This window comes from Corapipo altera, unplaced genomic scaffold (genome assembly GCF_003945725.1).
Source record: "Corapipo altera isolate COAL_440 unplaced genomic scaffold, ASM394572v1 55, whole genome shotgun sequence".
In the NCBI taxonomy this organism is placed as follows: domain Eukaryota; kingdom Metazoa; phylum Chordata; class Aves; order Passeriformes; family Pipridae; genus Corapipo; species Corapipo altera.
This window is the reverse complement of record NW_020884882.1, coordinates 6301548-6323436: the sequence shown is the minus strand read 5'-3', so window position 1 is coordinate 6323436 and position 21889 is coordinate 6301548. Positions and strand designations below refer to the sequence as shown.

Here is a 21889-nt window from a genome sequence, read left to right as displayed (position 1 = left end):
AAACTTTTTTTTTCTGCCAATTTAAATTCAACATTGTACATGATGAATGGCCTGGTAAAAGTGATATTCCTCCAGTTGGTTGTCGATGTGAATTGATTTAAATTTGAGATTTTTTTTTTTCTGATTTGTGTATTAATTTCTTTGGAAAGAGTCTTGAGACATCAGACTCCATAGAGGAAAAACTATACTGTTTCAGAGGAGCATTTCTCAGCTAGTGCATTTGGGAACACAGCAAAACAGAGCTCATAGAACCTAATATCCTCAGATTCCTTGTGAACAATATTTTAATGTTAGAATTGCTTTAGGAGAGGAGGTTGAAGTTCTTGATTTCTTGTTTTTCAGAATGCTCTTTTTCTAAGCTTGAAAATTAAACTTTATTCTGCTCTGATTTTTCCTTTTTTTTTCTTTTTTTTTTCTGAGAACTTAGCTTTGCCCTTGTAAATTGAATATAAGATTTGATTTAGCTGAAATAGCTGTGCAGGGTTTACATAAAAGGAAGATATTTTGTATATTCAGGGCTGTCTCTGATAATGACAGGATTAAAGGAGGTTAAATATAAGTTGCTTAAACTATCCAATGAAGGTTTTATAAGTGCTTGAGAATATGGTAGCTCTGAAATTTTTTAAAAGATGCTTTAATAGGCCCTGGAAAATTACTTTCCTAATAGCTATATATGAAAAATGTTTGCTGGTGGCTGCCCTGGACTGGCAGCTGAATGTCTTCATTTACAGGTAACAGTTGGGATTTTTTTTTTTGCAAAAAGGCACTGACTGCTGTATCAGTTTTGTACCTGATTATTTGTGTTCTTTCTGAAGTTACCTTGCCCTATAGTTACTCTATTTAGAAAATTACAATAAAAATACATGAAGAAATAAGCAGCTATTATCCCCCTAGAAGAGTTCTGGGCTATTTTGTTCACCTTCCCCTCCCAGCTGAAATATTGAGGCAATCAGCAGAGCTATTGTTTTTTGACACGCTGCATGCATTCCCTAACTGGTGCCATTCATTCCTTTGATTGAACAAGAAGCTCTTTCATTTTTCAAATGAAGACTTTTCTTGTGGGTGAGTGCATATGCTTCAGTGGGGTACAGTAACACCTGGGCTAATTTTAAAAAACCCAGCTTGATAACCAGCAGCAATCTGGTTTTGGCACCACAAAGCTGTCTTTTGAAGGGGTCAAATTAGCCTGTGGGGAGCTTTAATACTATTAGTTCCCAGTTAAAACTGCCTTGAGAATCTCTCTCTGCGTTACACTGCACTCTGTGGACTGTACATGCCCTGGTAGCAAATTGTCTTGCGTTCTGTAATCTTTGATTATACCAATGGATGCTGTAGAATCAGAAAGCCTATAAGATAAGCAATCAATTAAATACTTTTCAGTTAAACATTTTTATTAGCTCTCAAAAGTTTCCTTGATAAATTTAGGGGAATAGTGTCCTAAGAGTGGCACCTCTCTTATAAGTCATTAAGGAGTAGTGGAAAATACTACATAGAAGAGGATAATGCTTTTTTCATAGAGAACAATACAATAAGTAAACATCTGAAGTCTGAAAATTATTTTTGTTTCTAAATAGCCCCAAGGAACAGCTCAGTGAGACTCCATCATGAGAAAGGCTAAGTGGAGTGATGTTTCCCTTTTTGGCATGGAAATGATTAGCAAAATTCCATGACCACAATTAATCCCTACCTCAGGTCTCTTAGGTGAATCAAGCCTCAGAGCAGGAGCCCATCAGAGCGAATACTGCTTAGTTGAGGGTGTTAAGCTAATACCAAATGCATATGGATGCCAGCCTAGTTCAAGTAAACACTAAGGGGTACCAAACTGCTAGGACCTTGCTGGTAGGTATTGAGGCAAGTAAAGATTTTATGTGCATGGAAAAGGAGCTCAAAACCCAACTCAGTTAAGGTTTCCAAATTCAAATATTGAACAAAATCAAATATTGCTAACTTCAGCCAGAGGAAAACTTCCTGCTGATGATAAAGAATACTGAATTTGGTTTTACTTTTGCTGCTCCGATTGAGGGTTAACTGATTTTATCTTTACCTGACTCTAAAATACAGATCAGAAATACAGTGTTTGGAGCATTATGGTCCCCATTTATATGTAGTTCCCTCTTGCAAACACCTTTGGAGAATGCAAAAAGGTTATAAAAAATAACACAGTTTTAAGATGTAGAGGGAAAACCATATGCAAGTAAAACTTGGAGCACCACTAGGGGCTGTTTTCTCTGACAGACCAGCTTAACAGCATTCTAGGGACAATATATTTTAAAAGCAGCTGCACCAGCCTTGCACAGGTTGCACTTGCAGTCGTTTCCTTTTGCATATGCAAGGGCATAATTACATGCCACACAATGCACTTTGGATTTCCACAACTGAGCAGTCCTACATGTGTATCTGGGATGCCAGCCTTCATGTGGAAATTGCTTGCATATTGCAGTCATTTTATATTTAAAAGTGGTCACATACACACACATGCACAAAAGAACCCCTTCAGCATGCCATCAGTGCTCATTACGGGTATTGTGTCCATTGGCACAGATGGAAAACCTGTGTGGGTACGTCAGCATATTAATTCTGGAGAACCAAAGGCTGTGAATTCAAAATCTGGATTTGATCACTTGAAGGGATTTGGGAAGGCAGCGTTTACACTGATTTTTAGTGTTTCCAGCACGCATTGATATCTCAGGTATATCTGCAGCCTGTTGCAGTATGGCCCAGCCAAAGAAAACTGGGATCTGTTTTAATCCTGCACACTGCCTTCAAGCACCCTAATTAACCCTTCCACAGTAATACTGTTGCATATAACTTGGTTGACATTCCTGTGTATAGGATGGGTTTGTTTCTGGAAATTGATTTGCCTTAAGAAATAAGTGTTACATTTTTCTTTTATTGAGGAAAACTAACCAACAAACAGAAATGATTGTTGGTTAACATGTGTGAGGGTCAAATCCACTGAAGGTATTTGAAAAATAGTTTTTGATCCATTACAATTTGTCCAGCAAACAGAACAAGTAATTATGACAATTTCTACTATATGGGGAAAAAACAAAACAAAATACCTTTGTGTTTTGAAGACATGCTGCTTGTCCTTATTTGGATACAAGACTTCAGAAAGGATCTTGCTTCGGTGTCTGTAGATAATATGCAGTAGCTTCTGCTTTGAGTTTACTTCCTCACAAACTTCTGGAGCTGCAAAAGGAAAAGAGAGGGAGATAAGAACACGTAAACAGAAAATGCAGCCAGCAATGTATTTTTCAGAAGAACGTGGGACTACATTTGACCTACATATATTTTGCAGGAGGAATTGGGTGCCTTGGTTATGACAGAGGACAGACACGGAAATGTCTTGATGCGGTGGAGATTTATAACCCTGATGGAGACTTTTGGAGAGATGGACCTCCTATGCCTTCTCCTCTTCTCTCCTTACGAACAAACTCTACCAGTGCAGGTTGTGTGGAAGGGAAGCTGTACCTTTGTGGAGGATTTCATGGAGCAGGTACTAAAATGAGTCCGATATTCCTTGTGTAGTTAAAATCACTTTCACAGGATACAGACTGATCTGATGACTGATCAACCCTATCAGGTGGCACTGGCATGCCCTGGAATCACAAACATGATTCTGCCCTTTGGACTGCCAACCCCTAATGTCAATATGAATTGTGTTCTGTTTAACCTTTGCTTTTTTCCTTAACAAAGCACGAACATTTAAGGATGTTTCCAATATGCACCAAACCTCTCCAAATCTAAAACCTCAGTAGAATTATTCTGGATTTATATCCAGAGCTACAGATCAGGAGCTTAGTGTTTCATGGACATTAAAGAACTTGGGCATATTTGTTGAATGTTAAGGCCCTGTCCATCTGTCCTTTGCCATTCTATCTCTGACTATTTACTTACATGTTTTTTGTTACCGGTGTTGAAAAAGACTGTATTTAACGAGTACTCTGTGTAGGGAATTGAGATACAAGCAGACTAAAGTTCCAGATCTGGTGATTTTAAATAATCCTAGCCTCCTGGACAACTTTCTTCTTTTTTCTTCTTCCTTCCAGCTGTGCTCAGCTCTTTCTAAATCTCCAGTGCTTATAACCGTTACTTTTTTTTCATTATGAATGCAAAGAGTCGCAAAACAAACACACTTAAACTCGTCTGCTACATAGAGCTGCTACCCTAATATCTTTCTAGGAGAAAGGAATAGCACAGATGCATTATCCACTACTAATAAATGTCATGTCAGGCTCACTGTTGCCCAGGAATGGTCATGTGGTATCACTGGGTGACATGTCTTCCTAGTGCACTGATTCCAGTTGCATTGACTTGTATAACAACCTCTAAACATAAAGCCACTGTTATTTTAGAATTATGATTTTCATCAGCTAGTTCACATCTTGCTTTCTAACCCCTTTATTGGCTTCTGTTTGAGGAAGCTGCTTCCTGAAAACAATTGTTTGGCAGCCTGTAACAGGCTTGTTCTCCTGTCATCTCTGATAGAAGTTGTGTGACTTCAGAGCAGTTATGGCTATGACACATCACTGTGTTTCCATAGTGCCACCATAGTTGCCTTTTTCTCAGCAATATTATGAAAAAGCCTAAAGTTAGTGGGTACAAATCTCAAAAGGCTGATAAAGGGAAGTGGTTGAGTCATCATCCCTGGAGGGATATAAAAGATGTGTGGATGTGGATCTTAGGCACATGGTTTAGTGGTGGGCTTGGCAGCACCAGGTTAGTGGTTGGACTGGATGGTCTTAAAGATCTTTTCCACCCTAAACAATTCTATGACTCTATGATCATTACCATTGAGAAATTAAACAATTTTGTTCAAGATGACTAAGAGATTAATATGAGATTTTTCTGACTAGGGAAGCTTCAGAGCCATAAAAACATTTTCTGTACAATACCACCATGTTCTGTCACTGAGTCATGTATAAACAGTGGTTGTTCTGGGAGAGTTTGAAAGTCCTCCTGTGGATTTCAGGAAGGCTATCTTTTGTATGTTTGAATAATGCCAGCTCAATGGGGTCCGATTCCTCACTCTACTATTACAATCTATATAATTATGTATAGAACTCTCCTGCACTAATACTGTTATTTAGATTGAAAAACAGGAAGTCAAAGTTAGAAAATGGCAGTTTTGCAGTTACCCGTGCAACCTGAATTCTGACCCCCTATATGTGTGTTCTGTAAACCTGTAAAGAAGTAGCATATGATTGTGTTGTTAGATGTTATGATGCCTATTAACAGGGGAGCCAAAATAAGATTCTCACTGTCAACTGTAAATCAGGTATAACCACATATTTGAGGAGTTGAGAGAAACCTGCGCCTTAAAGATGGGCTTCTTAATGTGACTAGTTATTAAAGGAAAAGGGCTTTCTAAATTTTGACACCAGTAGCAGGTTCTAGCTACCATCACGAAGAAAAAGATGAGTGCAGGCCATATGTTGAACCTGAAGAGGTTACCTAGCTGGCCTCTCTTCCTGACCCCATCTACTTTGTGTGGTAAGAAAGGGCTCTTGCCTGATGTGTTCTTTAGGGATGAAGGGTGGAGTGAGAGGTGGTTGTTACTGTCATATGGGAGCTTGGAAAGGGTGGCTTGATTCTGCATTTTCACAATTACAGCTGCTCAGCAGCTTCAAGGTACAGAACAGCATGTGCTGCTACTGCTTCAGTAGCAGACAGGGTTATTTTAGAATGTGCTTGTTTGGTTTTAGTCTTTTGGGCTTCTTGGCATGTCACTTTGGTTTTTATGAGGAATGCAACCAAGAGAGGATATTCCAGTTTTACAAAACATTGTAATTTAGCTTCAACCAAGTGGAGTTCTTGGAACAAGCTGAAAGCACAGCTGTAGTCTTTGGGTTTTCTGCCTGCTGAACGCTAAAGGGCTGCTGGGAACATTCAAGAAAAAGTGCTTCAGAGGAAAAAAAAAACCAAACAAGCAAAAGCAAACAAGAGCAAATAAGCCAAAATTATTGCTGCAGTGAAAAGTCTTAGCCCAAGGGGCTGAAACCAACCCCTTGTATACTATAGATCTGTTCCAAATTCTTCAGCCTCAATTTGCCTCTGCATTTGCTTAAACCCACTCTTGATCCAGCAATGTGAAATTTAGCCTGCAAAAGACATTGTTGCGTCTTAATTTTACTGGTATGTATCATGATCTATATGCCTTTCTGCATGGCTATAGACTTAAATCAAAGAATCAACTAGGTTGGAAAAGACCTTTGAGATCAAGTCCAACCTTTCACCTAACATCATCTTGTCTACTAGACCACAGCACTGAGTGCCACATCCAGTCTCTTCTCAAATACCTCCAGGGACGGTGACCCTACCGCATCCCTGGGCAGCCCATTCCAACGCCCAGTCACTCCCTCTGTAAAGAACATCTTCCTAATGTCTAACCTAAACCTCCCCTGGCACAGCTTAAGACTGTGCCCTTTCACTCTCCCTAATGCTCCTCAGCCTTTCCACTTTTTCTGTAGGCTCTGCCACTGAACAGAGCAGATTGTTCACCTGATCACACCTTACGAGGGTGTCTTTTGCACTGTCCTCTGGTGCTAATGCCAGGCTCAGACACTCCCTGCAGCCGGTGACCTGGACTGCTGTGTCCTTACTGGGGGCTCTGCCTGGGTCAGCACACTCCTGCTGGCAGCAGCTGCAGCAATGGCTTTTGATCATTTGTAAACCATCGCTGGATCTAATCGAGTCGGGGGGGGGGGGGACAACAAAACCCAAAAAACCAAACGAGCCAAACAAAAAAGCACGAAAACCCCACGCACACCTATCACAAAACCCACCAGCAAGAGCTGGCAGAATGGCCGTGCCCTTCCTGCTTGCCGTGCCTGCGCGAACTGACGGGCAAACTGCCGTGCCAACTGCCCTGCAAACTGCCGTTCTATCCCCCTGCCTGCCCGCTCCTGTTCCCAGCGCTCCCTTGAGCTATTTAAATTACCCTCAACTGGGCCTGGCAACACCCCTTGCTCGCCTGATTGGCTCCCAAGAGCAGCCAAGTCCACAAAGCTGAAAGGCAGCTGTCAACTGCTCAAAGGGCCTTAAATTTGGATGATAAGGTCAATACTGCTGAGCTACCATCTTTTCTGAGTCTCATGTGACAACTGAATTCTTGTGATGGCAGGATTCCCATTCTGTATATACTGCCTCTCACAAATCTTTGTCTGCTTGAAGGGAGGACAAGTGGTGCAGCCTGAACAGTCCTCCTGTGAGCAGAGGAAAAGAAAACCTGCAGCTACTCAAGAGGAAAGTCAGCTTGGCCAGCTGAAAGTAGCAATAGCAGTCTTTCTAAAAGATAAGTGAGCTCCAAAGTACGCTCAAGCTTCCTCTGAACTGTTGTTCAATGTTGAGGCGTGTTGGTAAAGCTTGTAAGGCTTCCTCAAGTTAGAAGTTTGCTCAAAGCCTGCCCATGAAAGAGGAAAGGGGTTTGATTCAGCTGAAGCTTAGACACTTCTCTGCAGTGCCTACACTAAGACCTTAGTGACCCCAGGCTTCCTGTAGCAGATGGAGAAGAACAGACACTTCAGAGAGAGATTCAGGTCCTTGGTGCTTTACATCTGCTCTGAAAGACCAGAAGGCAATTCAGAACCCTGAGGAGCTCTCCTGTCTCTTAAAGCTTTGTGTTTTGATCAGAGTATGAGGGGTTCTAACCTGGCTTACCTAAGCCAAACACGTCAGGATGTTGGTGTCTATGGTTTGATGGTATAAACACCCCTGAGACCCCTGTGTTGTATCACTAGCTGATGAATGTTGTATGCTCTTACAGTCACTATAACTACCCAAAAAGAGCAATTCTTGTTCTGAATTTTTCTCCTTAGCAAGACTTGCAAAACTTCATCTGTTAGCCAGTGGTTTATACAAATTAGCTCATTTTCTACTAAAACTGCTATGTCAAACAGGAACCATTAATCTGCTTGTCTCAGCTCCAGCTCATGTAGCATTGTGTCGTGAATGTTGTCATTTTTCAGCAATGTTGTAGCATTCATCAGGATAATCAGACATGTTTTAAATGACTGATTTTGTCGATTAGTTTCTAGTGTTGTAGAGAGTGGAAACATTATCCCTAATATGAGTACTCAGCAGGGTTCAGTGTGCAAACGGCCAGCAGCTTTCCACTAACTGCTAAAATACACTGCCACATTTCCTGCTCTAACTATGGATTTTAAACCAGCCTTTGCAGTCTGACTGTACAGTGTTTTTGTTGACATGTTTGATTTCCTTTGCATCGAACTAAAACCTGTCACCTGCACAGGCTGACAGCTACTCATGTTACTCTATGCCTGGCAGAAGGAGCCTCATTAGTGTGGCTCCCTGAAGGAGGGGGGGAGCAGCTCTTCAGGTATGCAGAATTACACCCTTATAAAATGCCTACCATATTGGGTTCCCTTTCTTTTGGACTGCTTCTGAGCATTATAAATCTTTTTTTTCTGGTGAAAATAATGAAGGCAAGAGTGTGTGCCTGTTTGCTGGGACCATGTCATCTGCTGTCACTGTCACTTGCCGAGGCAGATGTTTGTTGACTTTCTGTTGTTGCTGCACAAATACAGATCTCATAGCCTGTGTTTCGGGGTTGTAGCTTTAGTTTCAGATTATGGAGGTCAGTACAACTGCTTGTCTCACAGATTTGAAGTAAGAAATTGAAATCCAGACTTGGATTTTTATTTTTTTTTAACTTGATGCATCCTGGTTTGTATCAGCTGTAGTATGGCCAGTAGGACCAGGACAGAGACTGCCCCCCTGCGCCGGTGAGGCAGCACCTTGAATTCTGTGTTCACAACAAGACACACGTGGAGGTGCTGGAATATGTCCAGAGAAGGGCAATGGAGCTGGGGAAGGGGCTGAAGCACAAATCTGATGAGAAGTGACTGAGGGAACTGGGGCTGCTTAGCTTGGAGCAAAGGAGGCTCAGGAGGGGCCTTCTCACTCTCTACAACTACCTGAAAGAAGATCGTAGGCAGGTGGGCTTTGGTCTCTTCTCCCAAGCAACAAGCCATAGGACAAGAGCTGCTCAACTCCATTTTGTTATTTACTTACTGATATCAAGTAGTAATTAATTTTTCATTTAAGTGTTGTTACAGTCAGAGGAAGGGTAAAGGTAAAAATTATCTATGCAAGAATCTCAATTTTGTGTTTGCAACTGTTAGCCAAGATAGTGATACTGGGTCCTACTAACTGTGTAATTCTGATTCTTAAAAAAAAAAAAAAAGTTACCCTGGATTAGTTTTCTAGCATTTTCTGCCTCATTTACATAAACTGCAATCCATGCATTGGAATAGAAGCAGCTCTGCTTGCAGCAGTGCAGAACTGTGTAGTAATTACTGTGTTCCAGCTGAGCTAATGAGTTTGCATCGCCACACCATGCACTCCTGACAGTGGACTAGCTTAATAGTTATTTCTTTTGACTAATCTCCTATAAAAGCTGTTCCCCTTAGTCTCCTCCATTATGTGATTTAGATGGAGAATTGTTCTAGTGCTTGTTTTTTATTATAGTGGTTATGGAACATTACTGGAATCAAATTAAATATAGACATATTAAGGAGTCTGGCGCAGTAAATACTGCACTTGTGAAGTTTGAGGGTTGAGAGATTGGAACAAAACCTGTTTCTCCAGCACCTTCCCATGTTCCCAGCTAAATAAAGCAGAGGTGCAAACCCCGGGCTGCCTATCTGCAGCACTGTTCGTTTCCCTCTGTTAAAATTTACTGAGCACTGATGAATAATTAAAGCTCTCCTACCCACAGTTGTTACCATTTGAATAAATATTCCCACCAGTGGAAGGGGTTCAGGGCCCCCGTGTTTTGCTCAGCACAGAAACGTGCTCCTGGCCGGCCGCTGTGCCACAGGCATTGCCACGGCTCTCCACCCCCAAAAAGTGCTGCTTGACCTTTCACCGAATTCTCCCCCAGCACCAGCGTGAGCTGCTGGGACTGGGAGGGATCTCTGCACCAGGCTGCCTGCCCAGGGAGGGCTGCCCATCTACCCCGCTCATTAGCTGGAAGTGTGCTGCCATAAATGAGGCCAAATCGGGTCAGGGGAATTGCTGGGGAGCAGCACCTGCTCGTTCCACATCTAAATTTGACCCACTCTCTGGCAGCATGGTATTAGCAATTCAGCCCTGCTTCTTGCTACATCTCATTTATAGTTTATAAAGGGTTAATGAATGATTAATAGATATTTTAATGCATTTTAATTAATTGCTGAAGAGGTCAATAGGTTGTTTAGAAACATGGCTTGTAGCCATGTATGACATCTTCTATTGTGTTCATAACTGCCTGTCATGCATACAGTCTAAACATGCTTTATATCATCTATAAATAATGTATTAACTCATTGTAAGGCATTTAGAAACAGTATCTCAGGATGGGCTGGGCCCAGTAGTTCTTATTCTGATCCTGCAGCTTTCACTCTACAAATGGTGCATTGACTTCCAGAGCACAGACCCCGCTGCCTCTGTAACCTGTGATCCTGCTATCACCTGCAGTGCAAGCAGGACCAGCTTGTAAGATTGTCTAAAAGGGGCCTTGATTATGAACTGCAGGCAAAATCTGGAAGGATTTTAAAAGCTGAGGTAGCTGGATCAATCAATCAAGAAAAACAGTTGAAGTAACTGAATTAGAAGTTTCCTTTCATAGACCATCCAGTTCTTTATATATGTTTTTTAAACCACTGATTTGTGAGTAAATGGGTGGATCATGAAACTATGATCCTGAAGAATTACACAGCAGAGCAGGAGGATAGAGGACCTCTCTATGAGAGTGAATATCTTACCTTACTCCATGCAGGTGCTCTGAAAACAGTAACCGTCCTCCCAGTTTTGGCTGTGTCTGGTGGGATACACTGCCTTGGTACTTCACATCACGAAGGCTGGCCAGCATGTTAAACAGCCAAGCCAAGTTCCCTCTCCTGTGTATTCTCTGCCTTCTTCTGCCCACAGGCACAGATGATGGATGTCCTTGACCCCACGAGGGGTGCTGCCTGTGTTACACTGGTGGAGTTTGGGGGCAGCTCACATACACAAATGGGATTGAAGGCCACAGACTTGATGAACTTATTATTTTTCCTACTGCAAACGAGGAGCCAGGACATCTGGTGGTAATGATCTAAATGCACTTTTATCCCATTGCAACACAAACATGAATTCCCAGGTCACCTAACTCTGCATCTTGTAATTATGAAAGCAGCTATTAGTGGTGAGAAAGATAAGTAGCAGAGGCTAGTCCCATATGTTTGAAATCATTCTTTGGTACAGATAATGGCATGAAAAAACAGGTACAAATGAATAGTGGAGGCTGAACTGCTTCAAGGCAACTCTGGGGTGGCTTTATGTGTCAAGAACTGGGGAAACCAGTGAAAGAAACACCTGAGTAAGCATTTCGAGGACTGTTGATTTATGCAAAAGAAGACAGAGCATATTAGGAAACTGCAAACTGGAAAGGAAAAGGTGCTATGACAACCTGAGGACAACGTCAGGAGGACCTCAGGTGAGTGGCCTGTGTGAGGATGTCCCAGGGCACAGAGCTCAAGGACAGATGTGACATTGAGACTACTCCCACCACACAAGGTAGCTCTGTGCTGAGGTTCTGGTTCTATGCTGGCCTACTGTGGATAAAGTTGCTAAGGTGCTGCTGGCCATCCAACAGTGTGTCAATGTGGTTCTGTCACTGCTAGTGGGCAGGTGAGCTTGTCCCCAAACTACTTTGGATGTCTGTGCCCTGCACTGATGCAGAGGCACCGTGACTCGTGACTTGACACATGCTCTCACCATCTCCATAACTCTGCTTCCTCATTCATAAACTGGAGCAAATATATGAGCTGATGTCAATGGAATTCTGGAAGAAATAATGAAATATTGACCACATTTTAGCAAACTTGCCATAGATTTAGCTCCAGTGAATGGAATTTCAGCATGACATTTTTTGAGTTTAGTCCTCTGGACACTAAGCAGGCTACAGCACAGTGAATTTATTTTTCTTGGCTTACAAACATAATAGCTGCATGATTAATAATCCTGGATGAACTATGGATTTTCTACCTGTTAAGCATATTGCTTAATTCTTCTACATCTGCCTCCCTTTAAGCCTCACAATCCAAACCCTAATAATTGTATCTGAATTTTTGCTTATGAATAGGAAAGAGAAAGCAAGGTCAAAAAAAAGGACAAAAGTGCTAATAAATGCCATTGTCACATGGAAAGTTCTTCCTCCCCTCAACCTCCGAATCACAAATGGAATGTGGTTTAAAAAAAAAAGAAAAAAAAGAAAAAAAAAACCAGAAGAAAAAGCAGATCAAATATTTATGTTGCCTGCAGTCATACTGGGGGCCTTTCCAAGAATCGTTCATCAAACATTCAAACGACATGAGAAAACTTACATCATAAAATGAAGTCTGGCCATACTCGGGGAGTGAATCATAAAAATCTTTTAAAGAAAAAGCATGACTGTGTATAGGGAGTGCAGGCAGGCACTTACTGAAAATTAATATTTTTGTTCTTCTTCTGCACTTTCAAAGAAAATAGTGACATGAAAAATTGCAGGAAAGTTTTGTGTTTACAGATGAGAATATAAAAGATAATTTAAAGATTAGATTCATTTTGCTTTGACTATTGTGTTTGCATATATGAAATACAATTTTAATGTTTATATAGTAAATGTTTTCAGGTATAAACTCAAGTCTTGACACTGGGAAAAGATAAGTTTGTAGGCTCAGTGTAGCTTCAGTCTGCACTTGCACATCAAAAAGGCATAACTGTACCAAAAGTGTTCTCTTTTTAATATACCATAGTTTCTGGTGCGGATAAATTTATGATTAATGTTCCCTATGCTGGTTTAGCATTTTCCTTTCCTGAGTATGAATAAATCATACTGTTATAAGCACAATTTTACTACTGGAAAAGTATCTGCACTAGAGTTAGGTTTGTACAACCAGAATAATTCTCACTTTAACTCCTTTGCAGAAAAACACAGTGTAAAACAGTTTCTTAAAACTTCTCATGGTTAAACAAGAAAGTGTAGAAAAATACTGCCTGGTTTTGTAGAAAAAATTAGTGAAATCCATTCATTAGGTAAGGTGGTCATCTGGTAAGTGAGGCAGAATAATGCTATGATGACAGGGAGTTGTGTGGGGTGGCTTTTTAAGTAGGTAAATTTTTAAGTTCTGTAATACAGCCAATTTATTTTTGTGGGTGTTCCATGATTCTCTTGTAAGCAAATTGGCTGCTAACATATTACCTTTAAAAAAATAAATTACAATTAAATAAGATGAATCAATGAAGCAGAATCGTGAATTATTTGCACCTTCAAGCTTAAAACTTTAAAGCTGAAATCCAGCATTAGAGCCTGAAGTCAAAGGTGCTATTCTCTTTGAAAAGCATCACCTTTTCTATTGGTTTTACCAGGAAAAATTAAAAAATAATTTAAAAAAAGGCTGAGATGCTTTAACTAATTTCTCTTTTAAAAAGAAAAGATGTATTTTTTTTTCTCAAGTATGACCATTTTGAGCAGTGCCTTTCCTCACATGAACTTTCTCATCTAAAGAGTGCTGTTTCCTTTCATATTAAACAAGATAAGACTAGAGAAATTATTGCTTCCCTTATTTAAAAAACATACTCTTTTTATCTCTCAAGGGTTAAGAGTTAACTACCACTCCATGTGCTGGAAAGCAGAATTTGTAGACTGGAACAAAACCAGTTACAACATCTCACAGAAAAGGGAAACATGGGACACCAAAGGTGGGGAGTCACCAGGGTCAGGAAAAAACACAGCAAGGCTTGTAAGGAAGGGTTGCTGAATAAGCCTTTGATGTTTTAATTATGTTTTTTTTTTCTGAAGTGCTGCAATCACTCACAGAATGTCTTGGTTCCAACGTTTGATTATTTTTCCTCTAATTGTCTTATTTTTGTCATCATCCATGCCAAAGAAAACCCAGGCATAAAAATTTATTGTATAAAAGAGATGATCTAATAAAAAAATACAGCGACTGGAGCCTCCCATGTCACAGGTTAGGTCTGTTTGTGTCTGTATTTTCCTCCTAGGAAAAACCTCTTCACTCTTGCAGAGTCATATAGAAGTGAGCTCTTTGCTGGTACTGGTAACTGGCTGGTTATTTGTTTGATGTTTGTCAGTCATGCCTTCTCTCTTCACATGTAACTGGGTTTTTTTAGCAGTTTGCTGTCTTCTATCTTGAATGGCTGTACCCTTCCTATGGATTATTATTATTATTCTCCTTTAATATCCAGATTCAATAAGCAAACCATCATAACTTGTTTCACAGAATGGAAGAGAACAAAACTACTCAGGTGTGACTATATCATGAAATCCTACTCAAATTTTACTCAAGCAAGCTCCTAGAGATCTGTGAGAGTCTCAGAGGTCTGAGTTTGGACCAACAAAAATTGTATCACAACTAATTGTGACACAACTAAGGGCAAAATGAGTACAGGCTGTGGATGGTGGGGTAGAAACAATGTGCTGCCCTTCTTTATCAGAGGGGGCAGAGATGGTGAAAGGTTGTGAGTGGTTTCCTTAGATAAACATGACAAAAACGTGCAGAAATGTTCATAAAACTGCAACATCCACAGATCTTGTGCATGTGCAGGACCTGCAGAAAACAGAGATCTCCTGTATGCACTCAGTAAGGAAGCCAATCTCGGGAGGAGGAGAAGTCTTGTTTCCATGTGACCTCCCCACATCCTGAAATTCCTCCTCACAGAGGAGCCTTAGAGGTATTTTACATCCCACCACACATCATCATCATAACACCAACACCAATTTTGCATGGAACCTAAACCATGACAGCACTGGTTTGGGGGCACTAAATCCCCTGGGTTGTTGTCCTCTGGAAAAATATGTTGTCTGTTTCCAACAAGGGAAACAATATATGTCTCTGAATGTTCTTCTGCTTTTCACTCTTTCCCCCATCTCCAATCCTTTGCTGCCAGTTCCACATAAAGGCAGTGCCCAAACAATGAGGTGCAGTTGATAGACATGAGACAGCGTTGGCGGTGGTGGGAGGTTTTTGTTGTTGGTTTGGTTTTTTATTTTAGAAAAAAGCTTTCTATAAGGGATAGCTGAATGGGAACCTCAGTCTGAACTCTATAAAGTTTATCCTGTCACCAGTCTCTTATGACTCAATAAAACAGCATGGAGTATTCAATGTTTTTTTGCTATTATGGTTCTTATCCTGATATTTGTGGAGTGTCTGTTCTCTTGCATCTCTCCAGAAACTCATCTGACAGCAAAGCACGTGCATGTCCTCAGCTCCAAGTAAGAAAAGTTTAGGCTAAGGTTACTTACTGTGAGAAAGCAACTTTAAGATGAAAAGAAAAAGTGAGCAGAAATGAAAGATACTTTTTATTTTTAGGAGAGAACTTGGGTTTGAGTAACAATTGATGCAGAGTTCAGGACTGTTGTCAGCAGAGAAAGGGCTTGTGGTCTTGTAAGAAGTTTAATATAGCACTGCTGGTTGACAGCTATGGTTCTCTGCTGCATGGAGATTCTTTCATTTTTTGTTAGTCTCTGTAAAAAGCTTCTTGTCTGGAGATTGGCTGTGATTTAATGGCATTCTTCTAACCTGACTGTTCATGACAAATTCCTCAGCACTTCAGACCATCTAAAGTACATTTAAAGCCTTGGAGGTTTTTTATTTCTCCTAAATCACAGGATGTCCAGACTTTGCACCCAAGGAAAAAATAGTCTTGGAGTGCTTCCAGCAGTCTGAGAACTGCATTTTAGTCAGGGCAAAGAAAAGACAATATACTGCATGTAGGCATACTTGTGAACAAGAGGCAGTACTCTGCCTCAAAAAGATGAACATTTGACAATTGACTGCAGGCTGAAATGCCACCTGCATACTTGTGCCAAGATGGAGCACCTGATGCTTTTGTCCTTGCAGCTGCCCCTGGAGCCCAGAGGGTGAGGACTGACTGCACTGCACAGATCTCCATCTGCACTATTTCATTTGCTGTACGTTGACAACTTGTGTGCTCCTCACACAGTGCAGTCATTCATACCACAGAAATTACCTTTTTATTGCCCCCTTTCAGAAGGGTCGTAATAACAACTGCAAAAACCTCTTTGATCCTGTTTGACTTGCCTCCTGATGCCTGCTGTTGTTGCCTCTGTCTTTCAGCTCGTCATGAGGTTATCACCAAAGAGATCCTTGAGCTGGATACATGGGAGAACCAGTGGAATGTGGTGGCCACCAATGTCCTCATGCACGACAGTTATGATGTTTGCCTTGTTGCCCGGCTGAACCCACGGGATCTTATCCCTCCTCCCCCAGATTTAGTGGACCAATAGAAGTTCAGTGACTCTCAGTGCTTCCAGATTCTGCAGAAACTGAAGAATGTGGAGAGACAAATGCTGCATTGGCTCTGGGTGAGAGCTGAGTGCCACAGAGAGGAAATGGCAACATGTGCTTAAGGACAGAATTGCCTTTGGGCTGTGCTTCTTGGACGATGCTTTATTTGCTAGTACTGGTACTCTGCACTTCTGTGATTGAAAGTCAAGGTTGTCCAGCCTTTGTGTGTGGCTTCTCATCTTCAGTCTGGCTGCACAAGCTTCAGTGCTGGGCACAACATGGGCTGCTGGGACCCTTTGCCTCACAGGCAAGGGGCAGCCCAGGGCTCATTTCACAGCAGAGCGTGACATATGACAGAAAGCTTTAGCCACAGAAAACCCTCCTTTGCTGTTCATCACAGGTGGTTCTACTAAGCTACCCAGGAAGCTAAGAAATATATGAAGTCAACTGATGAAAATAAGTGCCAGACCACAGTTGACTGATGCAAAGGGAAAACACAGACAAGCCTTTGTTTGTTTTAAACAAAAACTCATTAGCCAAGGTTCATTAGCCAAGTACACAACCTACAGCAAACATTATCTAACCCACAGACAGGACAGTCAAGAGGTCCTGTCTTTGCCAGTAGAGCTGAACCTGTGCTAGTAGAAAACTAGTCTTTTGGCAACAAGTCACAAGAAAGTCTTCCAGCAAGGTCAGTCAGTCTGCACCAAAGACAAGAAGAATCCTAAATTTTCACATAGAGCCTATCTGTTATAAGGCCTTTTTTGACCAAGATCTTGTAGCTCTGGTAGGAAACTCCCTTTGAGAGATGGAGAAGAGGATGCAAAATAACAAAGCAGATCAGTATTATCTGCATATCAGCTTTGCAGCTACAGGGAAAGGCTAGACATACTAAACAATAAATTTTTATATAATAGGAATAGCTTTAATGAAGTAGCATAAGGTAAATTCTCTACCAACAGAATTGGCTATAATCACAGGGAAGAGGAATAATTCAAACAGTGCTTCTGAAGGCATAGTTAGCCTTTGTAGAGCTTGAAGACAGTAGGTTAGAGAGAAAATTGTTTATAGTACCACCATCCCATTTAAATTACCAATAGCTATTCATCAGTTCTCTGGTGCCTACCTTACAGTGTATCTGTCTGTCACTGCCTGGGCAGTACAGACAAAGGAATTGGAAATCTCAGTTGTGCTCTTGGGCCACAATTGCAAGTGACAGTATGCTGCAATGAAAGTCAGAGACAAACACTGAGTAAAGTATGATATATCATACTTTATGAGACAATATGAGAATAATTGTTGTCATGATCATTGTCAACAAGAAGTTGCTTTTGATCCCACAAAAGCAGCAACAAAACTAAAAGGAAAGAACTCGCAATGAAATGAGGGAACCCATCAGGTAGTTCATCCATAGTTATTTGCAGGATTGCGCTTCAGAGCATCTGTATTTTCTTTTTCAGTCCTATTTTAGGCTGCAAAAGTATCAGCTATTTTTTTTTGGTTGGAGTTTTTTTTGCTTGAAATGCTTATGGCAGAGAGGGATGGAGAGGATGACCCAAAAGCCCTTTCCCAATTCTGACTTTTCTGATTTATGAACTATTCTCTAAAATACCCAGTGGGAGTATTAAGCTGTCATGTAAAAATTACTAGCATGAATGTCACTAAATCTTATTTGATAACACTAGTAGGACACTGAGAAGTGCTCAGATAATAAGGGAGCTGGGGGGAAGAAACTAAGGAAAACATGTAGAAAAGAAGTAAATCTGTGAGTAGATAATCACTTGTCTCTCCTTATGTTTCCCAAGCAGAATGAGTGTGACAGCCTAAACTCTTGTGTTTGTCTAATTTCTGTATTATCCAGCCATTCTTTTTTCTTTCTCTTGCTCATATGTAGGTCATCATCTGCCTAGAACAGAGCTGTGACAAGCATGAACTTCAGCAGTACAAATCAGTGGCCAGTTCCTACAATCTTAACCCCTCTGGTTGCTAAGTGCAGTTGTAGGCATGAGATCAAGGAGGCAAACTCTACTTTAATAGGTTTTTAAACAAACTCAATGGAAAATTCTCCCAATTGATAACCATCCAATATTGGAAACTCTTTGGCTTTTGTTGTTACTGTGAAGTAAAGGTAATCTTGTTCTAACTTCTCTATAAGGTTCTTAGGGCAGCTGGAAGCAATGTTCTTGAGCATATGTTAAGTGTTTCCTTGTGAAATTCTGTGGCTGTAGGTAGTGCTTTTGCTTCTTTCACCATTTTGCTTTAAGGAAGAATGTTTAAAAGGGTGGGTTTTTTTCTTTGGTCTCTGCTTTATGGTCTATTACTTATGGTTCCTGAGGTTTAAAGCCTGGGCTAATCTACTTGATTTTACTCTCTGAAAGACAGTCTACTTGTAATATTTGAAGGGGAGAAGGAAGACATTTGTAGGCTTTCACTAGTCATATTTGACCATGTATGTGAAATGCAGCTGACACTCCTCTATTAAACTTTTATTCCAGTAGTGAGCTGGCTGTTTCTTTCCCACTTCATATGTTTTGCTTTTTTGACTGATATTTAATGAGCTGGATGAAAGGAAAGTATGTACTCTGAGAAGGTCTGACTTAATAACTGAGGAGAGTAATGACATATTTTAAATACTGACCTTGCAATCAGTGATCTTGAGCTGTAGTGGGCAATTAACAGGTTTATTTTTCATGCAGCACTGGTGAGTGACCTTCCCCCTTTGTGCACCGAGCATCACCTCTCCTGCTGCCCACAGGGTCTGACTGTCAGTGGGGACTCTCACTTGTGTGTGCCTCTCAGTTTCTGCCCAAGTTGGAATGTCTAGCGCTGTATGTAAAGCAGGAGAATTTTTTTTTTTTATTAAATCTAAAATGGGGGCACTAACTTCTTAATTTTATGTTATCCCTATGTAGTTCACGGGTTCTCCTTGGGGTGACTACAATTTCTAAACCAATATTTGGAAATGTAGCTTGGCTGAGGAAGGAAGAGGAAGAAAGCACACTTACTGAGAAGTATAGATCTCAACCAAAATCCTTCTGAGACCATAAGAATACTGCAGGTCTGCTGTGTCCATGGATAATCTCGCATTGCTGGTAAAGTCCTTAAGAGTCTTAATTTCTTTTATGACAAAACCTGATGCAAGAAAAATTATTAAATAATTACAGAATATACATTCTCCAAGCTTGTGGGTTTCACTGAAATAATGCTTTACTGCAGCCCTTTTCTGTCTGAGCAGCAGTTAGCTGAGGGTTTCATCACGGCTGATTTGACATCACCCATAACTCTAAAATATAAATAAAGCAGTGCTGGAAGCTACTAGCTGTTTAAATGAATGAGGGGTTATGAAGCAAAGGCATATACAAGTTTCACCTGAAGTGCTGAAGTTACATCACTGGTTCCCAAATATGAAGAAAAATTTTGGAGAGATAGCTGTTTGTGTGGCATGCAGGGAGTAAAGCCAAAAAAGAAGTGCTATAAAAAGCTAATCGAAGCTCTTCATTTTTATCCCCAGCTAATACTTTATTTTGAAATTGTACATATATAACTGATTGCATAAGGATCCCTACAGATTTCTCATCTCTGTTTTCATATGTATGGTCACAGGAACTGCCCACATATGTAAACCATCAGGCATCTGACTACCCGCCCTCACACACCACTGCTGGGATTGCCTTTGCCTCAGTCCTTGCCCGTGCCAGGCAAACACACACACATTTTGCACGTGTGCAATATCGAAATTTATGGGGCAGTGTCTGCATTGTGCTCCAGCAGACACACACTGCGCTTGGAAAGCCTTGATTGCCAAAAGAAAATTGCCTTTGTGCACACAGAGCTGTCAGCTCCTCTACCAGCACTCCCAGATATGCTCCAGGTAAGAAACTGAGGGAGTATCAAAACTGAGACCAGCAACAAGACATGAGAAGTGCTCCCAGAGTGTTACAAGACGCAGTGGAGCCAAGGTGGGATGAATGATCCTCCCCATCTCCTCCTAGGCATGGTTCAGATGTAAAAGGATTTGGCCCTGGATCCTTATCCTGTACTTTTAAATCTGCTTGAAATGTGTAATGAGATCCATGATCATACGAAAATCAATGGGGAAAATGCTATAATTTCTTTTTGTGTTAAAATATTTTCATAAAGATCTATGTTGCTTTTCTGCTGATTTGGTAGATGATGACATTCTTTTAATAAGCTGTTTACCTAGTGATTGCTGTCTTAGCTATGGGGATGATCCCTTTCACAGGTTGCTTTCCTAATGGATTATGCAGCTCCTCTGAAAATATGTTCCATGAATCACAATGCTTTGAAAAATCACCTGGTCAGAAATTCAGTTACTCATTTGCAAATGTCTGTGCCTCTCCCTACAGCTTTTCAAGTGGACTCTAGCTCCAGCTTCAAAGAAAAGCTATTTCACCCCCAGTTGTGCTCAGCTGGAACTAGTACATTTGCAATTTGCTATCATTTGACATGCAGAGGTTGAAAGCAAAGGAAATATTGGAAAATGGCTAAAATATACATAAAAAGCACCCGGAAGTGCACTTCCCTTCTTTCTTGTGAATGTCCCTCGGTGTGTACTGCCCTGCCTGGTGTCTGATGGAATGATTTACTAATCACCCATGACTGCAACCATAGCACAGATCAGGCTGGGGCCACGTGTTTGTGCTGCCAGAGCAGAGGGACCCAGCGTGGTGTGGAGCTGTGGCTCCTGACAGACTGGCCTGCCTTGCCATAAGGAATTACCTTCAAACAAAAATGCATTTAAGTGTCCCATGATGTGCACTCCTATGTGTTTTATATACACATGTGTAAGGTCAGTTTTAGAAGTTCTTTACTGACAGCAGTAAGATCCTTTTTTATAAAACATACCTAGCAACTGTGTCTTCTGCATAGCTCATCAAAATACTTTAAAAAGGTGCTGCTGGTCTTTAAATAATTGGAACAATTCTGGGCTTCATGTCAAAAAGAATCTTAAATTCCCTGCTGAGGTAAGGAACAAATGGGGAAATCTTTTATTACTCCTCTATGTCTTCCTTCTTCTTCAATTTTTTGCTGGATGTAGCTCTCCCCTCAGAAGCTCAGAGTTCTTTTGAAAGCTTTGTGCAAGACTCTTCTGTTTCTCTTCCCTTAATCCCATTTCTGCCTCAGCCCACTTGCCTGACCAGCCCTTGAACTCCTTTGTTTCCCCTTTAGTTCCCCAGAGTTAGGGACAGCCACCCGAGGTGTTCACCAGGCTCCAGACCTTACAAAAACTTATCGCTCCAGGATCAAATCATCTTTGAAGGACAGAAGAAAGATCACACCAGCCCCTGGGATTGGAGGACATCCATCTTTGGGCAGGTTCTAGCCCCAGGCCAAATTCTGCTGTTCATTCTCATACCAAATAAAACCTGCCTGCTCTGCAGTGTCACTGGTCCTCTGATTACAGCTGGGGCTGGAAGGCAGGTGACCTGTGTTCTACTTAGCCCTGCCGCTGTCTCCCTGCGTGGTGCTGGTAAGTTTGACATTAAATGCCTTGCATACTGTGCGTGCCAGAGCTGTAATGACTGCAGGCACAAGCCATTATCATTATCTCTGATTTCTGAACACTAGTT

General features: G+C 41.1%; 2 protein-coding genes across 7 annotated transcripts in view; one reads left to right on the top strand and one right to left on the bottom strand.

Annotated features, from left to right (window-relative positions):
• The window catches only part of MGLL (monoglyceride lipase), a 108085-nt gene extending 101225 nt beyond the window's left edge, over positions 1 to 6860 (bottom strand). The window contains exons 1-2 of one of the 5 annotated variants that reach the window (XM_027640353.1): positions 6789 to 6860; positions 3063 to 3192 (exon numbers count right to left, since the gene is read on the bottom strand). In XM_027640353.1, coding sequence (XP_027496154.1) covers positions 3063 to 3081 — 19 coding nt within the window. In that variant the 5' untranslated portion in view covers positions 3082 to 3192; positions 6789 to 6860. Of the gene's footprint in view, positions 1 to 3062; positions 3193 to 3288; positions 3406 to 3474; positions 3610 to 4243; positions 4329 to 6788 lie in introns of those variants that run through there. The other 4 variants (XM_027640356.1, XM_027640355.1, XM_027640354.1 and 1 more) reach the window with 4 other exon arrangements.
• The window catches only part of KBTBD12 (kelch repeat and BTB domain containing 12), a 41342-nt gene extending 22547 nt beyond the window's left edge, over positions 1 to 18795 (top strand). For both annotated transcript variants that reach the window (XM_027640348.1, XM_027640350.1), the window contains exons 5-6: positions 3302 to 3499; positions 16128 to 18795. In XM_027640348.1, the coding sequence (XP_027496149.1) occupies positions 3302 to 3499; positions 16128 to 16297 (368 nt within the window). In that variant the 3' untranslated portion in view covers positions 16298 to 18795. The remainder of the gene's footprint in view (positions 1 to 3301; positions 3500 to 16127) is intronic.
• Positions 18796 to 21889: the final 3094 nt, after the last annotated feature.